This window comes from Bos taurus, chromosome 6 (assembly GCF_002263795.3).
Source record: "Bos taurus isolate L1 Dominette 01449 registration number 42190680 breed Hereford chromosome 6, ARS-UCD2.0, whole genome shotgun sequence".
NCBI classification, from domain to species: Eukaryota; Metazoa; Chordata; class Mammalia; order Artiodactyla; family Bovidae; genus Bos; species Bos taurus.
Genome location: NC_037333.1, coordinates 97455497 through 97476804, shown reverse-complemented (window position 1 = coordinate 97476804; position 21308 = coordinate 97455497). Strand labels below are relative to the sequence as shown.

Sequence of the window (21308 nt, the reverse complement as noted above, 5' to 3'; positions counted from 1 at the left end):
AGGGGTCAAGCAGTGGCCAGCTCAGGTCAGCCCCCTGACCTTCCCTGCCGCCCACATTCTGTCTTCCCGGGACTGAGCTCTCCATATAGAGTAATTCATAGAAGCTTTGGCTTAAGACTTGCCTTTTGAGAAACCCAGGCCAAAATACTCATCACCATCATAGAAGGTCAAGTTATTTCAAAAAATTGATGGTAAAGAACCTGCCTGCATTCAGGGAGACCTAGGTTCGATCCCTGGGTTGGGAAGATCCCCTGGAGAAGGGAACAGCTACCCACTCCAGTATTCTTGCCTGGAGAATCCCATGGACAGAGGAGCCTAGCGAGCTACAGTCCATGGGGTCGCAAAGAGTTGGACATGACTGAGCAACTTTCACTGATTAAGAGGGACCAAAAAATGGGCACAGATTTCCACATACTATTTATTTGGCACATAGAAATTCCCATTAAAATTTTTTATTGTTTATTTTATTTATTTTTGGTTGCACTGGGTCTTGGTGGCTTTGCTAAGGCTTTCTCTAGTTGTGGCAAACAGGGATTACTCTTTTTTTTTAATTTATTTATTTTAATTGGAGGCTAATTACTTTACAATATTGTAGTGGTTTTTGCCATACATTGACATGAATCAGCCATGGGTGTGCATGTGTTCCCCATCCTGAACCTCCCTCCTGCCTCCGTCCCCATCCCATCGCTCTGGGTCATCCCAGTGCACCAGCCCTGAGCACCTGGTCTCATGCATCGAACCTGGACTGGCGATCTTTTTCATATATGATAATATACATGTTTCAGTGCTATTCTCTCAGATCATCCCACCTTCACCTTCTCCCACAGAGTTCAAAAGACTGTTCTATACATCTGTGTCTCTTTTGCTGTCTCACATATAGGGTTTTCATTACCATCTTTCTGAATTCCATATATATGCGTTAGTATACGGTATTGGTGTTTTTCTTTCTGACTTACTTCACTCTGTATAATAGGCTCCAGTTTCATCCACCTCATTAGAACTGATTCAAATGTATTCTTTTTAATGGCTGAGTAATACTCCATTGTGTCTATGTACCACAGCTTTCTTATCCATTTGTCTGCTGATGGACATCTAGGTTGCTTCCATGTCCTGGCTGGGGGTTACTCTTCATTGCAGTATTCTGGCTTCTCATTGAGGTGGCTTCTCTCATTTTGGAGCACGGGCTCTAGGGCTCAGGCTCAGCAATCATGGTGCACAGGCTAAGGTTCTCCATGAGCTTAGGTGCTCCACGGGTTTGTCTGCTCCACAGCATGTGGAATCTTCCTGGACCAGGGATCGAACCCATGTCCCCTGCATTGGCAGGTGGATTTTTAATCCACTCTGCCACCAGGGAAGTCCAGAAATACCCATCTTTAATGAGGTATAATTGACATAACGTTATATTAGTTTCAGGTGAACAACATGCTTCAGTATCTGTAGATACTACAGAATGATCACCACAGTAAGTCCAGTTAACATGCCTCACCATACATAGTTACAAATCTTTGTCTCATGATGAGAAATTCTAAGATCCATTCCCCTAGGTACTTTCGAGCATACAACACAGGTATGTAACACAGTTTTATTAACTATAGTCACCATGCACATTATAGACCCAGGACTTACTAATTATAACTGGAAATGTGTGTCTTTTGGCCCCTTTCATGTAGAAATTTCCATTTTGATTCAGATTCCATCTGATGGAACTCCATCTTATCCTTTGCCACAAACAATTTAAAAGAAAGTAGGGGTAATTAAACATTTATACCTTCAGCTAGCAAGAAAACTCAGCTGTCTAAACTAGTTGTCTTCTTGAGTCTTGACAGCACAGTTGTACTGAGGGGTATTGGAAAATGCAATCAGCAGAGTTGGGAGGAGATTTACCAGAATAGGCTTTCTTTCTTTTTTGTATTTATTTACTTTTGGCTGCATTGGGTCTTAGTTGTGGCTAGCGGGCTTGGTTACCCCACCGCTTGTGGGATCTTAGTTCCTCAAACAGGGATCAAACCGACATCCCCTGCACTGGAAGGTGGTCTCTTAACACCTGGACCGCCAGGGAAGTCCCAGGATAGGCTTTCTGCAGGAAATCAGACTTCAGCTGAGTTCTGAAGGCCTGGAGACCTTTGGAAGGATGGTTCAACTTGAGTTTAGGAATGGAAACCACGGGCTAGAAAGCATGCATTGTGCGCAAGGGTGATACTTCTTCCATGTGGAATGGAAAAAACCGTGTTTTGTCAGCCTGTTCATTTTTGCGCGCAACAAGGAACTTAGTCAGCCCACCTAAATCAGTTCATCTGTAGCAGTTGATATTGATCATGCAAATAGCCAAAATTACTCCAGTGGCTTCTTTCTTGTGCAGAAACCAGCTACTGGTGAGTAACTTATCATTGATAGAGTTTGGGAATCAACCTTGCTCCCTTGGGTGGGGCAAGAGGATTGTAGTCTTGTCACTTGGCTATTGTCCTTTCAGCACAAGATCCATGTGTGAGCACACACACACACACACACACACACACACACACACACACAGAGTGCTATCTACTGTCACCAATTCTATAAAAAATTTTACTGTTAAATAGAGAAGGGAGGATAATCTCATATTTTAAAGGACCACTCTTAAAAACATTTTTTTACTACATCAAAGGACCACTCTTTAAAATGAATTAAATTTTTCTTACTTAAATCTTAGGCCAGATCCTAAAGGAAACAGAGAAAATAAGACTTAAATAACAACAGCATGATCAAAGCAAAAAGTAGTAACCTAACATATTGGGCTTTCATTCTTTTGGGAATTGAATATCTCTTTGAGAATTTGATGAAAGCTGTGGACCTTGAACCCCAGAAAAATGGGAATACAAAAAAAAAGTTTGCATATAATTTCATGGGTCCCAGATTAAAGAAAATGGTTATGTCTTCCCCTGTGATGTTCAGTTTATCTCAGATAGCAAGAGTCGAGGTGGAATGCAGTTTTAAGGGTGCAGTCTTAAGAGAGAAAGTAGATGTGCAGTGACTTTGTTTTAAAGTTATTTTGTAAATAATTGTAATTGTTCATCTTAGTCATCGTATTCTGTTACCATCAGGAGTTAATCTGTTATTCTTATAATTTATTGAGAATGATTGGTAACTAATTAGGAAGGGAGGGAGTAGAGTTGGGGGAAGGAAGGACAGAGACAAAAAATCCTCAAGAGAGACACAGATTGACATAGTGTCTAATCAACTTAAATTTCTAAAGGAGACTGGAGAAACCCTAAATATCAAACAACTGAGGGTGAACTGACTTAATTTTTTTTGGCCAAAGACAGGTGGATTCCTGTCATGCAAGTCAACAATTCAGCTACTTATTGGGCACCTGCTGTGTTAACCAGCATTTTGTGTTCAAGGAACTACAAATGATGTGAATTAGATCAAGACAAAGCCTAACCTCAAAGAATTCATCCTGCGCTCATTATGATGGAATCAAAGCTTTGAAAAGGGAAAAGTCCTTTTAACCTTCCTTCCATGGTCTTAGCAATCAATATGTCTGGGCATTTTTCTTCAAGTCCTTCATTGTTAATGAGGTAGGGTTAATGCTCTTTTGTGTTAAAATTCTGCAGTGATGGTGTTTATCTTTTGAAACGCTGCTTAGTGAGCTCATGCAAGCTGTTTGTACAAAGACAAATTAAAATCAAGTAGATGGATGCAACTAGCCTCCACATTCAGACCTCAAAAGCAAATAAAGCTGTAGTCGGAGAGAAAATAAAAATATGTCTTTTTTCCCACACGTTGCAAGTTTCCGACAGAGATGCTTTCGTGGAGAGGCTGGTTGCTATCTTTGGTTCCTCCATGGGAGGAATTATCCAGGATATGGGAATTATGCATCTAGGTAGTCTAGTTAAAGGTTTTCTTCTAAAGTGAAAGAGTCTAGTTAAAGGTTTTCTTCTAAGGGAATGCTTATTGTGAAGTAGCACAGAGAAAGTGATGTCAAGACTAACTGAGGGTCACAAACAAATCTGGAGTGATTAAAACTTTCTGAAAATACTTCAAATGCAGCCATCATGAAACACTCTCATTTAAAGACACTGAAGCATCTGAGAAGCAGGCTCCAGGGTACAGCGGTGAAGCCTCTTTTCAACTTAATTCAGAGAGTCTGGAAGATTTTCTGAAACCCATCAATGGGCTTCTGTCTTCAGATCTGCCTCCAAACAATCACATATTCCACCTCCTGGTGGTCGATAACAGAGGAGACAAAGGAAGGAGGGAATGGTCCGTTCATTTAACCAGCTGCCAGGGCAGAACATCTGTCCTCAGAATAAATGTTTGTTGTAAGCACCCAGATGATTTTGCCTGGTCCCCTACAAGATGCGAAAATTGCAGGGAAGATGAATTTCTGACTTGGCCGTAAGTGGAATCACAGAAGCAAACATGTTTAATCAAGATGCCAGTGACGGCTCATCCCTCATCATTACGATACATTTGAGGACTGTAATTTCTCTCTCATCCGTTATATTTGCTTCTTTTCACATTTCCTGAGCTGACTCTGTTTGGAAGTCAGCAGGTCATTTCCCCTTCTTTCATGCTCTAATAGATTTCACTCTCAAGATCTCACACCCCAGCAGCACCGGACTGCTGTGCAAGAGTTACTCAAGGAACAAGAAATGCTTGCAGAGAACAGCAATTTCGTTTTCATCTGAAGAAAAATGAGAGTTTTAAGATGTTTATCACACCCAGATTTGAATATATATATATATATATATATATATATATAAGAATCCCTGATTCTTCTCCATAGAAAAAACTTTTGGTCTCAAAGCCTTTAATGTTTCAATTCTTATTGTGATCCAGTTTATTGGAATAAGGATATTCTTCAAAGCATTGAAAGGTTAGGGCCTGTGTCAATATCTGTGTCCTGTAATCAAAGCCTCCTTGGATGGTAGTGTTGTGGCGTGATGGCATTTGATGTGTGAAAATGGACTGCACGTGCGTGCTTGGTCACTTCAGTTGTGTCTGACTCTGCAACTCCATGGACTGTAGCCCACCAGGCTCCTCTGTCCGTGGGATTCTCCAAGCAAGAATACTGGAGTGGGTTGCCATGCCCTCCTCTAGGGGTTCTGCCCCACCCAGGGATCGAAACTGCACCTCTTAAAGCCTCCTGCATTGGCAGGTGAGTTTTTTGTTGTTGCTGTTTTTACCACTAACGCTACCTGGAAAGCCCAGTGGACTGCGTATCTTGGGCTAAATGCTGAAAACCATCTCCCCACTTTGATAGTGGTGTCATGAGCAACTGTGAGATGGGAACTGAAAGGTTTCCAACATCTATTGTGGGCCTGGAAAAGAAAACAACGGTCTCAAAGGCTCTTGCTGAATCATCTAACTTTGGGGAAAACAAAACTGAACTTTAAGTCCTGTCCTGATGCTCCGGGCCGGTTGCATCTACCTGGGACTTCTCACCCCCTGCCCAGAAACCTCCCACCGCCTACATCTGCCCGGGAATTACTGCCCCCTGCCCAGGGGACTTATCACCCCCTGCCCAAAATCTCCCACCCCCTGTTCAACTACAAATGCCATCTCAACTAAAGATTACCCAAAATGCCCCGCCTGACTAACGCTTCCCTTATCGCTTCCACAAACCTCCCTTTAAATATGAAGCCTCCCTGATCCCTCGCACGCTCAGCCTGGTTGGTAGGTCGACTGTTGCCCCTCCTTGCCTGAATACAGGTAACCTACCTCCATTGAGGTCGTCTCTCCTTTTCTGCCTTGGCCCGAACTATATCTTACATCCTACCTCCAGTTTAATGAGTGATATCTGAGCATAAGCTTCTAGGTCAGTCTCTGAGCTGCCAAATATGCTACATTTTTGGCAACATTTAAGATTAACAGCCAGTCTAACAGGTTTGGTCTTTTCTTGGAAATGTGAGTGACTTCCTCCCTGTCTCTCTGTGAACACTTACAAGCTGTCATCTTAAAGCTCCAGGACACACCTCCCGAGTTACTGTAAGGTGAGCTGAGTGCTTTGACTTTTGTGATTTTGGCTTAAACGTGTGAGTCTCTGGTTTCGGATCTATAAAGGAGAGCTACTCTTCTGTGGGTCATTCTCAGATTCATACCGCCCCTTCTCTCTTTCTTCACCCCTTTCTTTTTCTTTCTCCCTTGATGATTTTAGAAGGCTTCTCCTATCTCCTTTCTTTTCCTATCAGATAACTCCCATCTGAGTGTTCACACTGGTTTCTGCTATACAGCGAAGTGAACCAGCTATGTGTACACATATATCCCCTCCCTCTTGAACCTCCCTCCCATCTCACTCCCATCCCAGCCCTCTAGGTCATCACAGAGCCCCGAGCTGAGCTCCCCGTGCTGGCATTAATATTTGCTTCTCACAAGAACCGCATGTGGTATTGTAATTCCTGCTTGTGTTGGACACCTCTTGTGCCCACCTCACACTCCCAGCCCACCTTTTCACTCCTGCAGCTACCTGTGGCACAAGTGTAACTCACCAGCAACGTGCCCAGCCATACTGCCTACTTCCTGCCCTGGCTTCTCTGCCGCCCCCACCTGGATGCCCGTGACTACACTCAGCCATTCAGACCCAAGCAAACCTGGAACTGTGAGAGAGCTGACATCCCACGTAGACCCTTTGACCAAAGAGGAACTGGAGCCAACGGGAAAATAGTCCCCTTTTCATTCCTAGAGAGAATTCTGAGCTATCATGTGTCCCATGGAGGTCCCGCAGCAGTGGGCACCCACAGCTTGACTCTCCCCTCCTTTCATTTCCCTCTTCCCAGCTGCCCACTCCTGTTACTCGAGGTCACTTCCCCAAATGAACTACCCGCATATAAGCCCTTGCCTCATGCTCTGTTTGGGGAACCATCTCACTGTGTACACAAAGACTGGAAGAACAAAGAGAGGCTTGTTTTCCGTGAAGAGTCAGACCTGGACTCAGGTCAGATTTCTTCCACCTCCCACATCTCATTTCCTCAAGCTGCGCCCCATCCAGGTTCATACATGCGCCTTTTAACGGAGGCCTCCCATGAGCTGGGTCAGCCGAAGGAAAATCGAGGAGAAAACGGCTGTGACCAGGCAGCTTTGTTTTGTTTTGTTGTTTTGGAGTGGGGCAGGGGTTGGTTTATTTTTTAGCCAAACCGCACAGCCTGTGGGATCTTAGTTCCTTGACCAAGGATCGAAACTGTGGCCCCTGCAGTGGAAGCGTGGAGTCTTAACCACTGGACCTCCAGGGAAGTTCTGAAACAGGCAGCTTTGAACATTTTCATTTCACAGCCCCTTCATGTCCCTGCTAAGAGCCTGTGCCACACAGCCAAAGGTTTCACACAACCGGAGCAGGGACTCTTGTCAAATTTGTCTTGGTACCACTAGCCCTTGGGGCCTGGTATACAGGAGGTGCTCAGGAAACACTTGCTGGGTACTCAAGTCCAGCAAGCAAACTATTGATGGTTTATTTTTAATCTTTGCTTTATACGTGGCCGTGTTTGTTCATATATTTGTTTATTTTTATGCTGGTTTGGAACGTAATTGCTGATGGACAGAGAGTGAGAGGGTAACAGGCAGGAAGGCCAGGGGTCTCCTAAAGGAGGAAATAGCCTGCAAGTGTCAGACATTTTTCTCTCTCTTAAGGGGCAAGAGGAAACAAACTAGCGATATTTTTTCCTTCTCTATACAAATTTAAAAGGAGGTTTCTCTTAAAATACTGTGTTGCCATAATGACACCTGGTTTCACCTGAAGTTAACTATTCTCAAACCTAGAGATGACCAATGCATTTCTCTTATGGAAATGTTTGTCTTAAGCTATGCTAACATGCTATGCATTTACCCCAGACTCTGTCTTCAAGTCGGTTCAGCCTCTTGGCTCAGAACCTACTTGACAAACCGGTATGTTATATTCAGATAGTGTTCCCCTAATCTATGTAAACGAAACTATTTGTATGGTGATCTGCCCTTCTTCAAGATTCAAGTTAATCATTTTATGGCCCAGGATGAACCATTTGGTGCCAAGATTATCCCAAAATGCATCTTATGGCTGAGGGGCCTGGTGCCATTCTGAGTTTTAAGGCATTCCTTTCTTACATTAACAGACGGCTACTCACTATATAACATCCAGCTGAAGACTAGCAGGGGAGTACTCTTTCTGCACCCTTCTGATGCCTATGTCAGAAGCTTTCTCTATCTCCTTTATACTTTAATAAAACCTTATTACGCAAAAGCTCTGAGCGATCAAGCCTCGTCTCTGGCCCCGGATTGAATTCTCCTCTGGGGGCCAAGAATTCCGGCGTCTTTTTTCATTCAACGACCTTTCAAGAACATTTAAGGAAGGGTTGTTTACCTTTTTCCCAAGCTACATTAAAACAGATTCACATGCCTGCAAAGTATTCAAAGAATATTAGATATTTCTTGAAATTATGGTTAAAAAAAAACACAACTGTTTGTCGGGTTGACTGACTGGTGAAAGAAATAGAAACCATCAAACTGTGGCTTGTAGGACACACGCTCTGAGATGCGTGGGTTTCACCTGTACTGATTGTTTAATACTTGAAATTCTGAAGTTTGCAGCAGGTCCTACCACTTCCTATAACTTCTGCCTTCCCTAATTCTCAAGTTGGTATTACCTGCCTAGCCCTGGTAGGTGGATGGGTTTGTGACCCCCACACAGAGACACACATCAGGCTCCAAGAGCCTGGCATCATTCCTGACTCCCCCTGCAGCTTGCTCACTACCCCCCACCACCGTCAACAGGTGCCCCGTGGCAGCGTGACCCCCTCCTCTTTCCAGGTACTACAAGATCACCGTGGTGCTCATGTGCTTCGTAGTCCCCACGCTGGTGCCCTGGTACATCTGGGGAGAAAGCCTGTGGAACTCCTACTTCCTGGCCTCCATCCTCCGCTACACCATCTCACTCAACGTCACCTGGCTGGTGAACAGTGTCGCTCACATGTACGGAAACCGGCCCTATGACAAGCACATCAGCCCTCGGCAGAACCCGCTCGTCACCCTGGGTGCCATTGGTGAGTGTCGGGTGGGAACCCCTGGGGACAGTGGGTGTTCAGACCTTCTTGGCTTCTCGGGGGTTTTGTGGGACGTGTCAGGAGAGGCAATGGAATGGATAGGACTGGAATGAACTTGGGCTTTGGCGTTAGAATCCTGGCTCGTGGACAAGCCTCTTACTCTCTGGTTTACAGCTTTATTATTTGTGAAATGGAAACAGGAATACCTGCTTCATAAGGGTGTTACGGGTTTGATCCCTGGGTTGGGAAGATGTCCTGGAGAAGGAAGGAAATAGCAACCCACTCCAGTGTTCTTGCCTAGAGAATCCCCATAGACAGAGGAGCTTGGGGGGCTACAGTCCATGGGGTCGCAAAGAGTCAGATCCGACTGAGGGACTCACACTTTCAAGGGTGTTACGAGAATTAAATAAGATACTGTATATCATCTGCTTAGTATGGTACCTGGCACATAGTAGGTAATCAGTAATTAGCAGCTATTTATTTTTACGCTAGCCATTTCCCTACTAAAGGAGGAGTAGCAGTTGATGTCGCTCTCAAACTGCCTGACCACTCTTAGCCTCAGCTGTCCAGCATTTGGCTGACCATTTAAAAAGGCCCTCAAACAGAGGGATGGAGAGAAACGGGACCTTGACAATCTCATGGGTCCGCAAAATGGTTAAGAGTCAGTCTGACAGGCTTAGTTGAGGCTTGGTTCCTCTGCTCAATCTCTGGGCAAGTTATCTGGCTCCTCCCCACCTTGTGTTCTCATCTGTAAAGTGGGGATAAGAGTAGCGTTGACCTTCACCTGGGGTCACCATAGGGTTAGGTTACCTAGTGTTTGCAGCAGGGCTTAGCAGGAAACAAACCTTCAGGGATGTTGTTTTCCTTACTAGCCTAATGGTCTTAGGCAAGTAACTTGTCCCTTCTGTGCACTTCCATCCTCATTTTAAAGTAGGGTTAATCACAGCAGCTAGCTGAGTGATGTGAGGATTATAAGCATTAAAACCCTTTGAAGAATGCAGCCCTGTGATTGGCACACAATAAATGATTAATAAATGTTACCAGGACTTCCCTGGTAGCTTAGCTGGTAAAGAATCCTCCTGCAATGCAGGAGACCCAGGTTCAATTCCTGGATTGGGAAGATCCCCTGGAGAAGGGGTAGGCTACCCACTCGAGTATTCTTGGGCTTCCCTGGTGGCTCAGTTTGTAAAGAATCTGCCTGCAATGCGGGAGACCTGGGTTCGGTCCCTGGGTTGGGAAGATCCTCTGGAAGAGGGCATGGCAAACCACTCCAGTATTCTTGCCTGGAGAATCCCCATGGACAGAGGAGCCTGGCGGGCTGCAGTCCTTGGCGTTGCAAAGAGTTGGACATGACTGAGTGACTAAGCACAGCTGTGTCTTGATAGAAGCATTTCGGGCTTCTGTATAAGCTGAGCTTGAGCTCAAGACCAAACCCAGGAAGGAAGTTTCCTGCTGTTAAGTATAAACAGTCTCTGCATCACTCTGCAATGAATTTCTGCCATCATGGTGTAAGGGTCACCCATTCATTAAGACCCTAGGGATCTTGTGTTGACAAGAGCAATGTAAGTTGAATCAACACCAGATTTAGCTTTGGGAATAACTTGATAAGCAGAGAGAAAAGTGTGAGCTTCCTGACCCCTCCTATTGTTTTCTCTTCATCTCACTCTTTGTCCTCAATAAGAATTGTGGTGAGGGAAGCCACATCCAGTGTGGCTCTGAGAGTGGACGAGAGTGGGCACCATGCATCTGTTACCACCTTCCATGGGGGATGCTGGGCCAGGGAACCAAGGAACGTGGCTATGACGCAGGTCCTGAAAAACTGGGTGTTGGCTTGAAGGCTCTCAAGGTCTACACTGAGCTCTCAGTCAGTTTTCCTGATAAAGGTCATTAGAAGACTCTTATTACATCAGCCATATGGGAGACTGGGGAATATGTTCACAGTTCTTTGAACAGTGCCTGTTTCTGAAAAATACGGGGAAACTCTACAACTCTAGTCCAAGAATGATGAACGTGGAGGGACAGGGTAGAAAAGACCTAAATTAAAAAGAAAATCACAGACCACAGACTGATCCATCTGATGGACTCATCATACAGCAGAATCTTCCAAATGTGGTCAATAGAAGAACTGTATGATGACCAGTAGCCACTTAAGAAGTAAAGGAGGAATCTGGTGGTTCCTCAAATGGTTAAAAATAGTTACTATAGGATACAGCAACTCCACTCCTAAATTTATACCCTAGAGAAAAGATGGTGTATGTCCACATAAAAACTTGTATATGAGTGTTCATAGCAGCATTATTCATAATAGCTATAAAGTAGAAATATACCAGATGTCACTCACCTGATGAATGGATGAATGCAATGTGGTATATATATCCCCTACCATAGAATTCTCTTCAGCAATAAAAACAGATGAAGTACTGATACCTGCTACAACCTTGAAAACAGTATACTGAGTGAAAGAAGCTAGTTGCAAAAGACTGCATATTATTTGATTTCATTTACATAAAATGTTCAGAATAAGCCAATCTATGGAGACTGTATTAGTAAAGATTCTCCAGGCAAGTGAATGTAAAATTTGCTCAGTCAAGTCCGACTCTTTGTGACAGTATATATGTGTGTGTATATATATAAGAAGAAAATGGCAACCCACTCCAGTATCCTTGCCTGGGAAATCCCATGGACAGAGGAGCCTGGCGGGCTATGGTCCTGGGGTCACAAAGAGTCAGAGATTATATATATATATATACACACATGGTAGTTTAGTTGCTAAGTTGTCTCCAACTCTTAGCTCCTCTGTCTGTGGAATTTCCCAGGCAAGGATACTGGAATATATATATGCAATTTTATATATATATATATATATATATATATAAAATATTGCTTATAATAAGTCTCTCTCTACCTATATATTGGGTATATTCTGTAAGATCATATGGAAACCTGACTGAACTTTTTGGCCAACCCAATGTATATCCATATAGAAACAGTAGGATTTCTAAATCTATATAAAGGTAGATATATTCTGTTTCTGTGTGTATTTACGGGAACAGGGCAGGGAAAGGAGGAGAGATTTAGGATGAGGAACTGGCTGGTGAGATTACAGAGGCTGAGTCCCACTGTCTGCCATCCGAAAGTGGGAGACCCTGGAAAGCCAGTGGTATAATTAAATCTGAGTACAAAGGCCTGAGAACTAGGGGAGCTGATGATGCAGATCCCAGTCTGAGGGCAGGAGAAGATGAAATAGACATTCAATCAGTGTGTCTGGAAAACAGGGGGCAATTCCTCCTCCAAGGCCTTTAAGGGACTGAAAGAAAGTGAATTCGCTCAGTCATGTCCGACTTTTTTCAACCTCATGGACTGTAGCCTACCAAGCTCCTCTGCCGTGGGATTTTCCAGGCAATAATACTGGAGTGGATTGCCATTTCCTTCTTAAGGGACTGGCTGATGCCAACTCACATGGAGGAGGACCATCTACTTTACTGACTCCATTGCTTCAAATGCTAATCTCATCCAGAAACACCTTCACAGACACCCAGAAATAAGGGTTAATCTGCGCACTCCTTGGCCAGTTAGGTTAACATGCAAAATTAACCATCACAGAGGAAGAAAGTAGGACTGGAAGGATGGGGGGATGGATGGGGCTCAACATCCATCCATCCTTGGGGAGTGGGGTTTCTTTTTAGGTAGTGAAAACGTTGTAAAGATCGTTGTGGGGATGCCTGCACAACTCTGCAAATATACTGAGAGCCATTAACTTGGATACTTTAAATGGGTGAATTGTGTGGTGAATTACATCTCAATAAAGCTGTTTGAGAAAAATGAAAAAAGATGTGAGACTCCTCCTGAAAACACCCCGGGGGAGGGGCAGTAAGGGAGGAAAAGTTACTCACTGCGAAGGGAAGAGTAATATATAGGAAGATTTTGGATATTTAAAGATCCAACTCCTTAATTCACTTACTTATGGGAACGATTATCATTTATCTCTTCCGAGCTTTCCCAAGAAGTCTTCCTTTAATCCCTTCAGTCGACAGAGGCTATTTTTCTTTCGTGAACATACATCAAAATGATGATCTGTTATCAGCTATTCGGCATTTAGCTTCCGAAGTACAGCTCTAAAGTCATGGGAGCATGTCACCAGTTCATGGGAAAATTCATCTTGAGACTTTATGCTGATAACTTTATTGTTATTTTTCTGTTCCTATCATTTGTCTAGCCAATTCAGTGAATGCTGCCTAAGGGCAGACGGCAAGTACAGTAAGTCCCCTACATACGAACACGTTCGATTCTGAGACCAAGTTCGGAAGTCCGGTTTGTTCAGAAATCCAACAAAGTTAGCCTAGGTAGCCATCTAACACAATTGGCTATATAATACTGAACTGTAATAGGTCTCTAATACTTTTCACATAGATAATACATACATAAAAAGCAAACAAAAAATAAAGCATCTCTAATCTTACAGTCCAGTACCTTGAAATGCATGCACAGTACAACAGATGGCATACAACACGTCTTTGCAGGTTTGTACATAGGGGACTTTCTGTAAGTTTTTTGTACCCCATGGAGCCTAACACAGGGTCTTGCAATCTCGTGGCATTTCAAAGCTCTGCAGAGAGGTGCCGATAGTGTTATTTCAAGCCTTCTTTGTCTTCCAGGTGAAGGTTTCCATAACTACCATCACACCTTTCCCTTTGACTACTCTGCGAGTGAATTTGGCTTAAATTTCAACCCAACCACCTGGTTCATTGACTTCATGTGTTGGCTGGGGCTAGCCACTGACCGCAAACGGGCAACCAAGCAGATGATCGAAGCCCGGAAAGCCCGGACTGGAGACGGGAGCGCCTGACTCTGGATCCTCCATCTGCGCCCGCTGTCAACGACGCCTCCGTTCATGGCCTTTGTTACTACACTTCTCTTGTTCATTGGATCGTGGGAGGGGGCGCAAGCTGGGGAGAGAACAGAATCCACGCAGTTTGGGGGTTTTTTTCGTTGGTCTCAAAATAATGTCAAGATACAAACTATCAATGAAAAGAATTTTTTAAAAGTCAGTGTAACTATGCTTTAACACTAGAACGCGGACATGTGATTTAATCTCTGTAGCTACAACATGTCATTCAAACATACATCGTCATGTGCTGGTACTTGTACGTGATGTTAACCCTGACAGGATGAAGGAATTTCATATTCTTTCAGTGTGATTCAGGAGAGCCTTTGTTTTCTGTTTTAAACCCAACCTTATTTTTAAACAGACTATCTGAAGGAGCAGAGAGGCAGGGTGGAAGACAAAAGAGAGTCTAAGTAGTAAGGAAAGAATGTTTCTGCTTTGTAATTATTGTGTGTGTGTGTTGTTGTTTTAAAGTAAGAAAATTGAAAATGTTAAAAAATGAGAATACAGGAAATGGCTCTCTTATTTTTTTGCCCTGTTTCCAGCTTGTTAATGTTCCGCTTTCTTTGCTTCAAGGGGTCTGTTCACTGCTCAGCTAGTTTTGTGTCCTGAGCTGTCCGTCCAGCTGACCCTATAATCAGTGCCTGTTTTAAGTGTTTGATTTTGTTCTCTTTGCTATTGTCGTTTTAAGGTGTAGAACTCAGAAGTGCCAGACATCAAGTGAAGCTCAAAGGAAGCTCTCATTTAAATGTTTAGACACCTAATTTATATTCTAATTGATCCTAGCCACTGGTGCATGTACTTTACCTACTCCTGCTAAATAAGCATATTAATTTTCCACACCAGGTCATCAGATCTGAATAACCAACAGTTATCTAGAACTCAGTGTCTACAAATGTTTCACCTGCATGCGGCCTTCATTGATTTTGCAGCAAGACATAAAGTGATCATTATGTAGCCTCTGGATTTTAAAAAAATCTGTGTGTTAAGTTGCCTTGTAAAGAGCATGTCGAATTAATGGGACAGCGTGCCCTTTGTGTTAGATGTTAGAGCAAAAGAGAGCCTTATAGTTTGGCATCAGAGCACTTCGAAGATAGTGCTGCAAAGATAGGGAAGATGTAGGATTTAAATTTACATTTTTGAAAAGAAGTGACGCCGGTAGGGAATTGTCATAATAAAGTTCTTCATCCAGCAGGTGTTTAACGGTGTTATTTTTGCCATTAATATGTGTAAACTATGAGTGATCACAATAAATGATTATGAATTCGTTGGTGTTCCTGACCTGATACTTAAACCCAGTTTGAATGTCCCTCAAGGGTGCCTTATGCTTTGTGATGACCACATAATGCACATTTGATTTGGGCTCTGGGCTAACAACAGCCCCTAAGATGGGACCTCTCCTATCCCATCAGTCTTACGCATAACCAGAGGGAAAATCAGCAGGTTTTATTTGGACTGTAGAGCAGCAGTCCCCAACCTTTGGCACCGGGGACTGGTTTTGTGAAAGACGGTTTTTTCACAGACTTGGGGGGGGGTGTGTTTTGGGGGGGTGGTTTCGGAATGATTCAAATGCATTACAATTATTGTGCACTTTATTGCATCAGCTCTACCTCAGGTCATCAGGCATTAGATCCCGAGTTTGGGGACCCCTGCTGCCCCAGTGGTGTCACTTCTCACTCAGCAACACCTCTGCTTGTACTGCTTCGAGCTGACACGTGGAAACCCAACTCCTACATGTCATCAAAACATCATGAAGCATCCCTTCCTCCCCACAGCCCTGCCGAGGTGGGCAGATGGACTCAACTCTCACTCCAGCCCTGCCTCTCAGCTCTGCCCCATGCCATGCTCCTCACTCTCTGCCCATCTTTTGCCCCAAAGCAGTGCCCTGGCCATCAGCTGTCAACGTCCTAGCCTGCCTGCAGTTGAGTGGGAGGCCAGCTCTCGGTGGGGGCCAGACTGGATTTCATTCCTAAGGACTCTAACGAGGCATTGTTCAGCTGCTTTGTACCCTAAAGATATGTTGCTAAGACCTTGAATGCAGTGTTGGTAGAATGTAGATATAGTCCAAGACGAATCTATATCCACCTGAACTAAAATAACCCTGATTGGCCATATTTCTGTGAACTTTTGACCCCTCAAAGTACTAAACTTATTTGCTTGTCTATTAATAGAAAAGATTACACTTGGAATCTTTGTAATCTTCTCACAAAAGGAAGCTGTTTCACAGCTAATCCAAGTAAATCCAGAACCTCTGGATTTACACTCCTCCGAACTTGAGTGCCACGTTTTTTTTCTTTTTTCTTTTTTTAATCTATTTTGGTTGTGCTTCATGGAATGTGGGCTCTTTCTTAGTTCCCCACCCAGGGATTGAACCGCAGCCCCTGTATTGGAATCGAGAAGTCTTGCCTGCTGGACCCCTGGGGACGTCCTGGGTGCCACATCTTTACCCAGGAATGAGATAAGGACTGCAATGGTTTTTTTTTTTTTCTTTTTTAATCAACCCCAAATTACACATTTTATTATTATTTTTTATTAGAGGATAATTGCTTTACAACCTTGCGTTAGTTTCTGCTGTACTATGCAGTGAATCAGTTATATGTATACATATAGCCCCTCCCTCTTAAATCTCCCTCCCACCTACCCCCATCCCACCCTTCTGGTCATCATAGAGCACCAAGCTGAGTTCCCCATGCTGTACAGAAGCTTCCCACTAGCTATCTACTTTACACATGGTAGTATATATGTTAGAGAAGGAATTGGCAACCCACTCCAGTGTTCTTGCCTGAAGAATCCCAGGGACAGAGGAGCCTGGTGGGCTGCCATCTATGGGGTCACACAGAGTCGGACATGACTGAAGCGACTTAGCAGCAGCAGCAGCAGCAGCAGTGTATATCTTGTCAGTTCTACTCTCCCAATTCATCCCACCCTCCCCTTCTCCCCTCCCCTACCCCCCGCCAAGGACTGTTGATGGAGTGGATGAAGGTTAGAGCATGCCAGAGTCTTCCATACTCACCTTCCCTGCAGGTCTCTGCAGCATCTAAGGATGCAGTTTTCTCATCCGTAAGGAGAAGGGATGAAATGAGACTCTGTCTCAGGTCCCACCCAGCCCTAACATTCACTAGCAGCAGCAGAGACAGAAATATGCCTGTGTTCAGATTGCAAGCACCTCTCAAGCCTTTCCAGAACCTAGGAGGTCAAAATTGAGGGGAAATAATTGAGTCTGAGTGGGAAACCACAGACTGAGGCCAAAAGGAAAGAATGTTCTCAGTAAAAATAAAAAAGTGTACGTGTCTCACTTATTCCCAACACATAGTGAAGCAGTAAAAATAAGTATAACCCGTGAAAAATAATAAAAGAAAGTACTGCCAAAGACTCCAGCTTAGTAGAGTAGTAGAAATAACACTGGACTCAGAGACCAGAAAGTGGGATTCCCTAGTGGCTTAGATGGTAAAGAATCTGCCTGTAATGCAGGAGACCCAGGTTCGATCCTTGGGTCGGGAAGATCCCCTGGAGAAGGAAATGACAACCCACTCCGGTATTCTTGCTGGAGAATTCCATGGAAAGAGAAGTCCAGCAGACTACAAGCCATGGAGTTGCAAAGAGTCAGACACGACTAAGCGACTAAGACTTTCACTTTCAGAGACCTGAGCTTGAATTCACTTTTTTTTTCCCAACTGAGATGAAACTGACATATAACATTATATTAGTTTCAGGTGTAGAACACTGTGATTTGATATTTTTATGTACTGCAGAATGACCACCATAGTAAGTCTAGTTAACAACTATTACCACACATAGTTAAATAATTTATTTCTTGTGATGAGAATTTTAAAGATCTCCCCTCTTACAAACTTTCAAATATACAATCAGTCAGTTCGGTTGCTCAGTCGTGTCCGACTCTTTGTGACCCCCATGGACTCCAGCACGCCAGGCCTCCCTGTCCATCACCTACTCCCGGAGTTTACCCAAACTCATGTCCATTGAGTTGGTGATGCCATCCAACCATCTCATCCTCTGTCGTCCCTTTCTCCTCCCGCCTTCAATCTTTCCCAGCATCAGGGTCTTTTCAAATGAGTCAGCTCTTTCCATCAGGTGGCCAAAATATTGGAGTTTCAGCTTCAGCATCAGTCCTTCCAATGAATATTCAGGACTGATTTCCTTTAGGATGGACTGGTTGGATACAGTGTTATTAACTCTGTCAGGAAGAGTCTGGGCATGACTGAAGCAGTTTAGCACACACAAACATGAAGTTGCCATTCACTAATCCACAGAGCCGCTCTGAACCTGAGTCCTCATCCACAAAATAAGAGTAATACTATGTATCAGAGAAAACCCAGAGGCCTGGAGAATAGGGCCTGGTGCTTCCTAGACCACCAAGGAAACAGTCACCCTGGTGAGTGCTTGTAGTGAGGAGGAAACAGATGTGCAAATAACCACAGACCAGAAGTGAGGAGGACCAACTTCCAGTTCTTGTTTTGCTACTAACTAGCTGGATGGTAAAAGGTACTAGAATATGCCCAAACAAGCTAGTTTGACATAAGATTATTTTGAGTTAGAGATACTTTAAAAACAGCAAATGCAAGAAGGCGCCCTGACTTCCTTTTTCCTTCCTAAAAGCAGAAGACAAAACTCCAGTGTGCAAGACGCCCTCCCTGTACCAAGAGGAAAGAAACGTTCTTATCTCCACAGACAGGGAGAAGGTGCCAAGAGAAATCAGTACAGACAAACCTTGTTCAAACAGCCCTTATCTTCCTTGAGCAGCCCCATATATTTTAGTTACCTTTTCACAGTTATTACTCTCTGTTCAACCTAGTGCTGTGCTGAGTCGCTCAGTTGTGTCCGACTCTTTGTAACCCCATGGACCGTAGCCCGCCAGGCTCCTCTGTCCATGGGGATTTTCCAGGCAAGAATACTGGAGTGGGTTGCCATGCCCTCCTCCAAGGTATCTTCACAAACCAGGGATCGAACCCAGGTCTCCTGCATTACAGGCGAATTCTTTACCATCTGAGCCACCAGGGAAATTAGTTCAACTAATGGCAAGCCACTCCAGTACTCTTGCCTAGAAAATCCCATGGAGGAGGAGCCTGGTAGGCTTCAGTCCATGGGGTCGCTACCAGTCAAGACGCAACTTAGCAACTTAACTTTCACTTTTCACTTTCACGCAATGGAAAAGGAAATGGCAACCCACTCCAGTGTTCTTGCCTGGAGAATCCCAGGGATGGCAGAGCCTGATGGGCTGCTGTCTATGGGGTCGCACAGAGTCAGACATGACTGAAGCGACTTAGCAGCAGCAGTATATGACCACTTAGACCCAACCATTTTGGGGGTCTTGTTTTAAATTTATTTATGTAAGTACAGTTGATTTACAATGGGCGGATCTCCATTGTACAGTATAGTGACAGCCACACACATATACATTCTTTTTTAAATATCTTTTCCATCATGTCTATCCCAGGTGATTGGATATAGCTCCCTGTGCTATACAGCCGGACCTTGTTATTTATCCATTTAGAATGGTGGGGAGGGGGGTCTTCATTTTTTCTGTGAAAGCTCCCAAGTCCATGTAACAATAAAAAAGCTGTATGCTTTTCTCCTGCGAATCCATCTTTGTTTTTGTTCAGTTGTTTAAGTCGTGTCTGACTCTGTGCGACCCCAAGGATTGCAGCACATGGCATGGCCAGGTGGCACAGTTGGTAAAGAATCTGCCTGCCGATGCAGGAGACACAAGAGACACAGCTTCGATTCCTGGGTTAGGAATATCCCCTAGAGAAAGAAATGGCAACCCACCCCAGGATTCTTGCCTGGAAAATCCCTTGGACAGAGTAACCTGGTGGTCAAACACGACGGAGCACACACGCACCAACTGCTGCACACCAGACTCTTCCTCCACGATCTCCCAGAGTTTGCTCAAATTCATGTCCATCGGTTCATGTCCATGAAGATGCCATCATGGCATGCCATCCAAATATCTCATCCTCTGTCGCCCCATCTCCTCTTGCCCTCAATCTTTCCCAGGATCAGGGTCTTTTCCAATGAGTTGGCCCTTTGCATCACATGGCTAAAGTATTGGAGCTTCAGCTTCCGCATCAGTCCTTCCAATGAACATTCAGGGTCGATTTCCTTTAGGATTGACTGGTGTGACCTCCTTGCTGTCCAAGGGACTCTCAAGAGTCTTCTCCAGCACTGCAATCCGTCTTATGTCAACCTAATTCTGCCCTGACAGTAAGAGGGTAAAAGAAAAGTTTTGCTTTCCCTGCAATTCTAACCTCTCAGCACTTCCGTGTCCACCCTGCTCCCTCCACTGTATAGGAACCAACTGGATTGGGGGATTGGGTTATCCATGGGTTATCCTGTCCAGTTCTGTAAGTCTGTCCTCTCTGCAGACAGAAGGCCCCACAGGCTGGCTCTCTCCAGCCCCAAGCAGTTCTCTCTGCACCTCTGCATTCCTTCCTGAGCCTTCACACTCCCATCAGAGGACAGGTCTGGCTTGCAATGTCCTTTATGCTTCTGTAGCTCATTTTTCTCCTCATCAGGAGCTGGGATAGATTTGTGCAGGGGAGAGGTTGAAACTAATGGAAAAGAATGAGCTTGGGGATTACCTGGGAGGTTCATTTATCCATTTCAATCCTGTCCCCAATTACACAGGAGACTGAAAGCCAGATGTGTTCTCTGTGGCTGCTCATGTGAAAAACAGGGAAGGAAGAAACTTTATAATCCTTTTTAAAATTTCCCCATTTTTAGGTCAGAGTATGAGCCCCACAGACCTGTCTTTACCCATCCTCGATGTTGGGGGTTGGGGGGAAATCCTCTTGTTCTCCCTGGGGAGCTGTGGCATCCACCTTCCCATCCCCCACTCTCCACCGCCCCATGAATGTTCCTGGTTCTAAGTTTGCACCATCACAGGAGGAAGGCACGTGCTCGTCCTGGAATGCCCATGAGACACAAAGCCAGTGAGCAGCTTCCTGTGGGCTCCACGACCTCAGCCTTTTTCTTCTCCTCCCCCTTCCCCCACCCTCCACCCCTCACCCCCACTTCCATCCCCCACCCCCACCACAACACCTCTGACTCCCCATGCGGAGGATCAGCCAGCTGCCTCCTGCCTCCTCACAGGATTCAAAATGAAAAGAGCGGCTGACAGCACCGGAGCTGGCTGGCCTGTGCAGGCTTTGGCCCCACAACATGCCCTTCCTCACAGGGCCAGTCGGACTAGGAAGGGCCCTTCCTGAACCACAGTTACAGGCGGAAAGAGACTCTGCCTGCAACCATCTGTCCAGATCCCTACAACTCGGGGTGCACTACCTCGGCATCCCCTCTCCACCCCCCTTTCCTCCCTTCCCGTCACTGAAAGAAAATCTCCCAAGTTGCTTTTCTAATAGAAGCGCCAACTGCTGGGCACCACTCCTCCGTCCCCACACCCCCACCCTGCGGGCCTT

At 44.7% G+C, this 21308-nt stretch overlaps 1 protein-coding gene across 1 annotated transcript in view; it reads left to right on the top strand.

The window, feature by feature from the left end:
- Positions 1-15142, top strand: part of SCD5 (stearoyl-CoA desaturase 5) — a 175996-nt gene extending 160854 nt beyond the window's left edge. Inside the window, 2 exon segments of the mRNA NM_001076945.1 lie at positions 8758-8990; positions 13646-15142. Coding sequence (NP_001070413.1) covers positions 8758-8990; positions 13646-13836 — 424 coding nt within the window. The 3' untranslated portion in view covers positions 13837-15142.
- The last annotated feature ends 6166 nt before the right edge of the window (positions 15143-21308 follow it).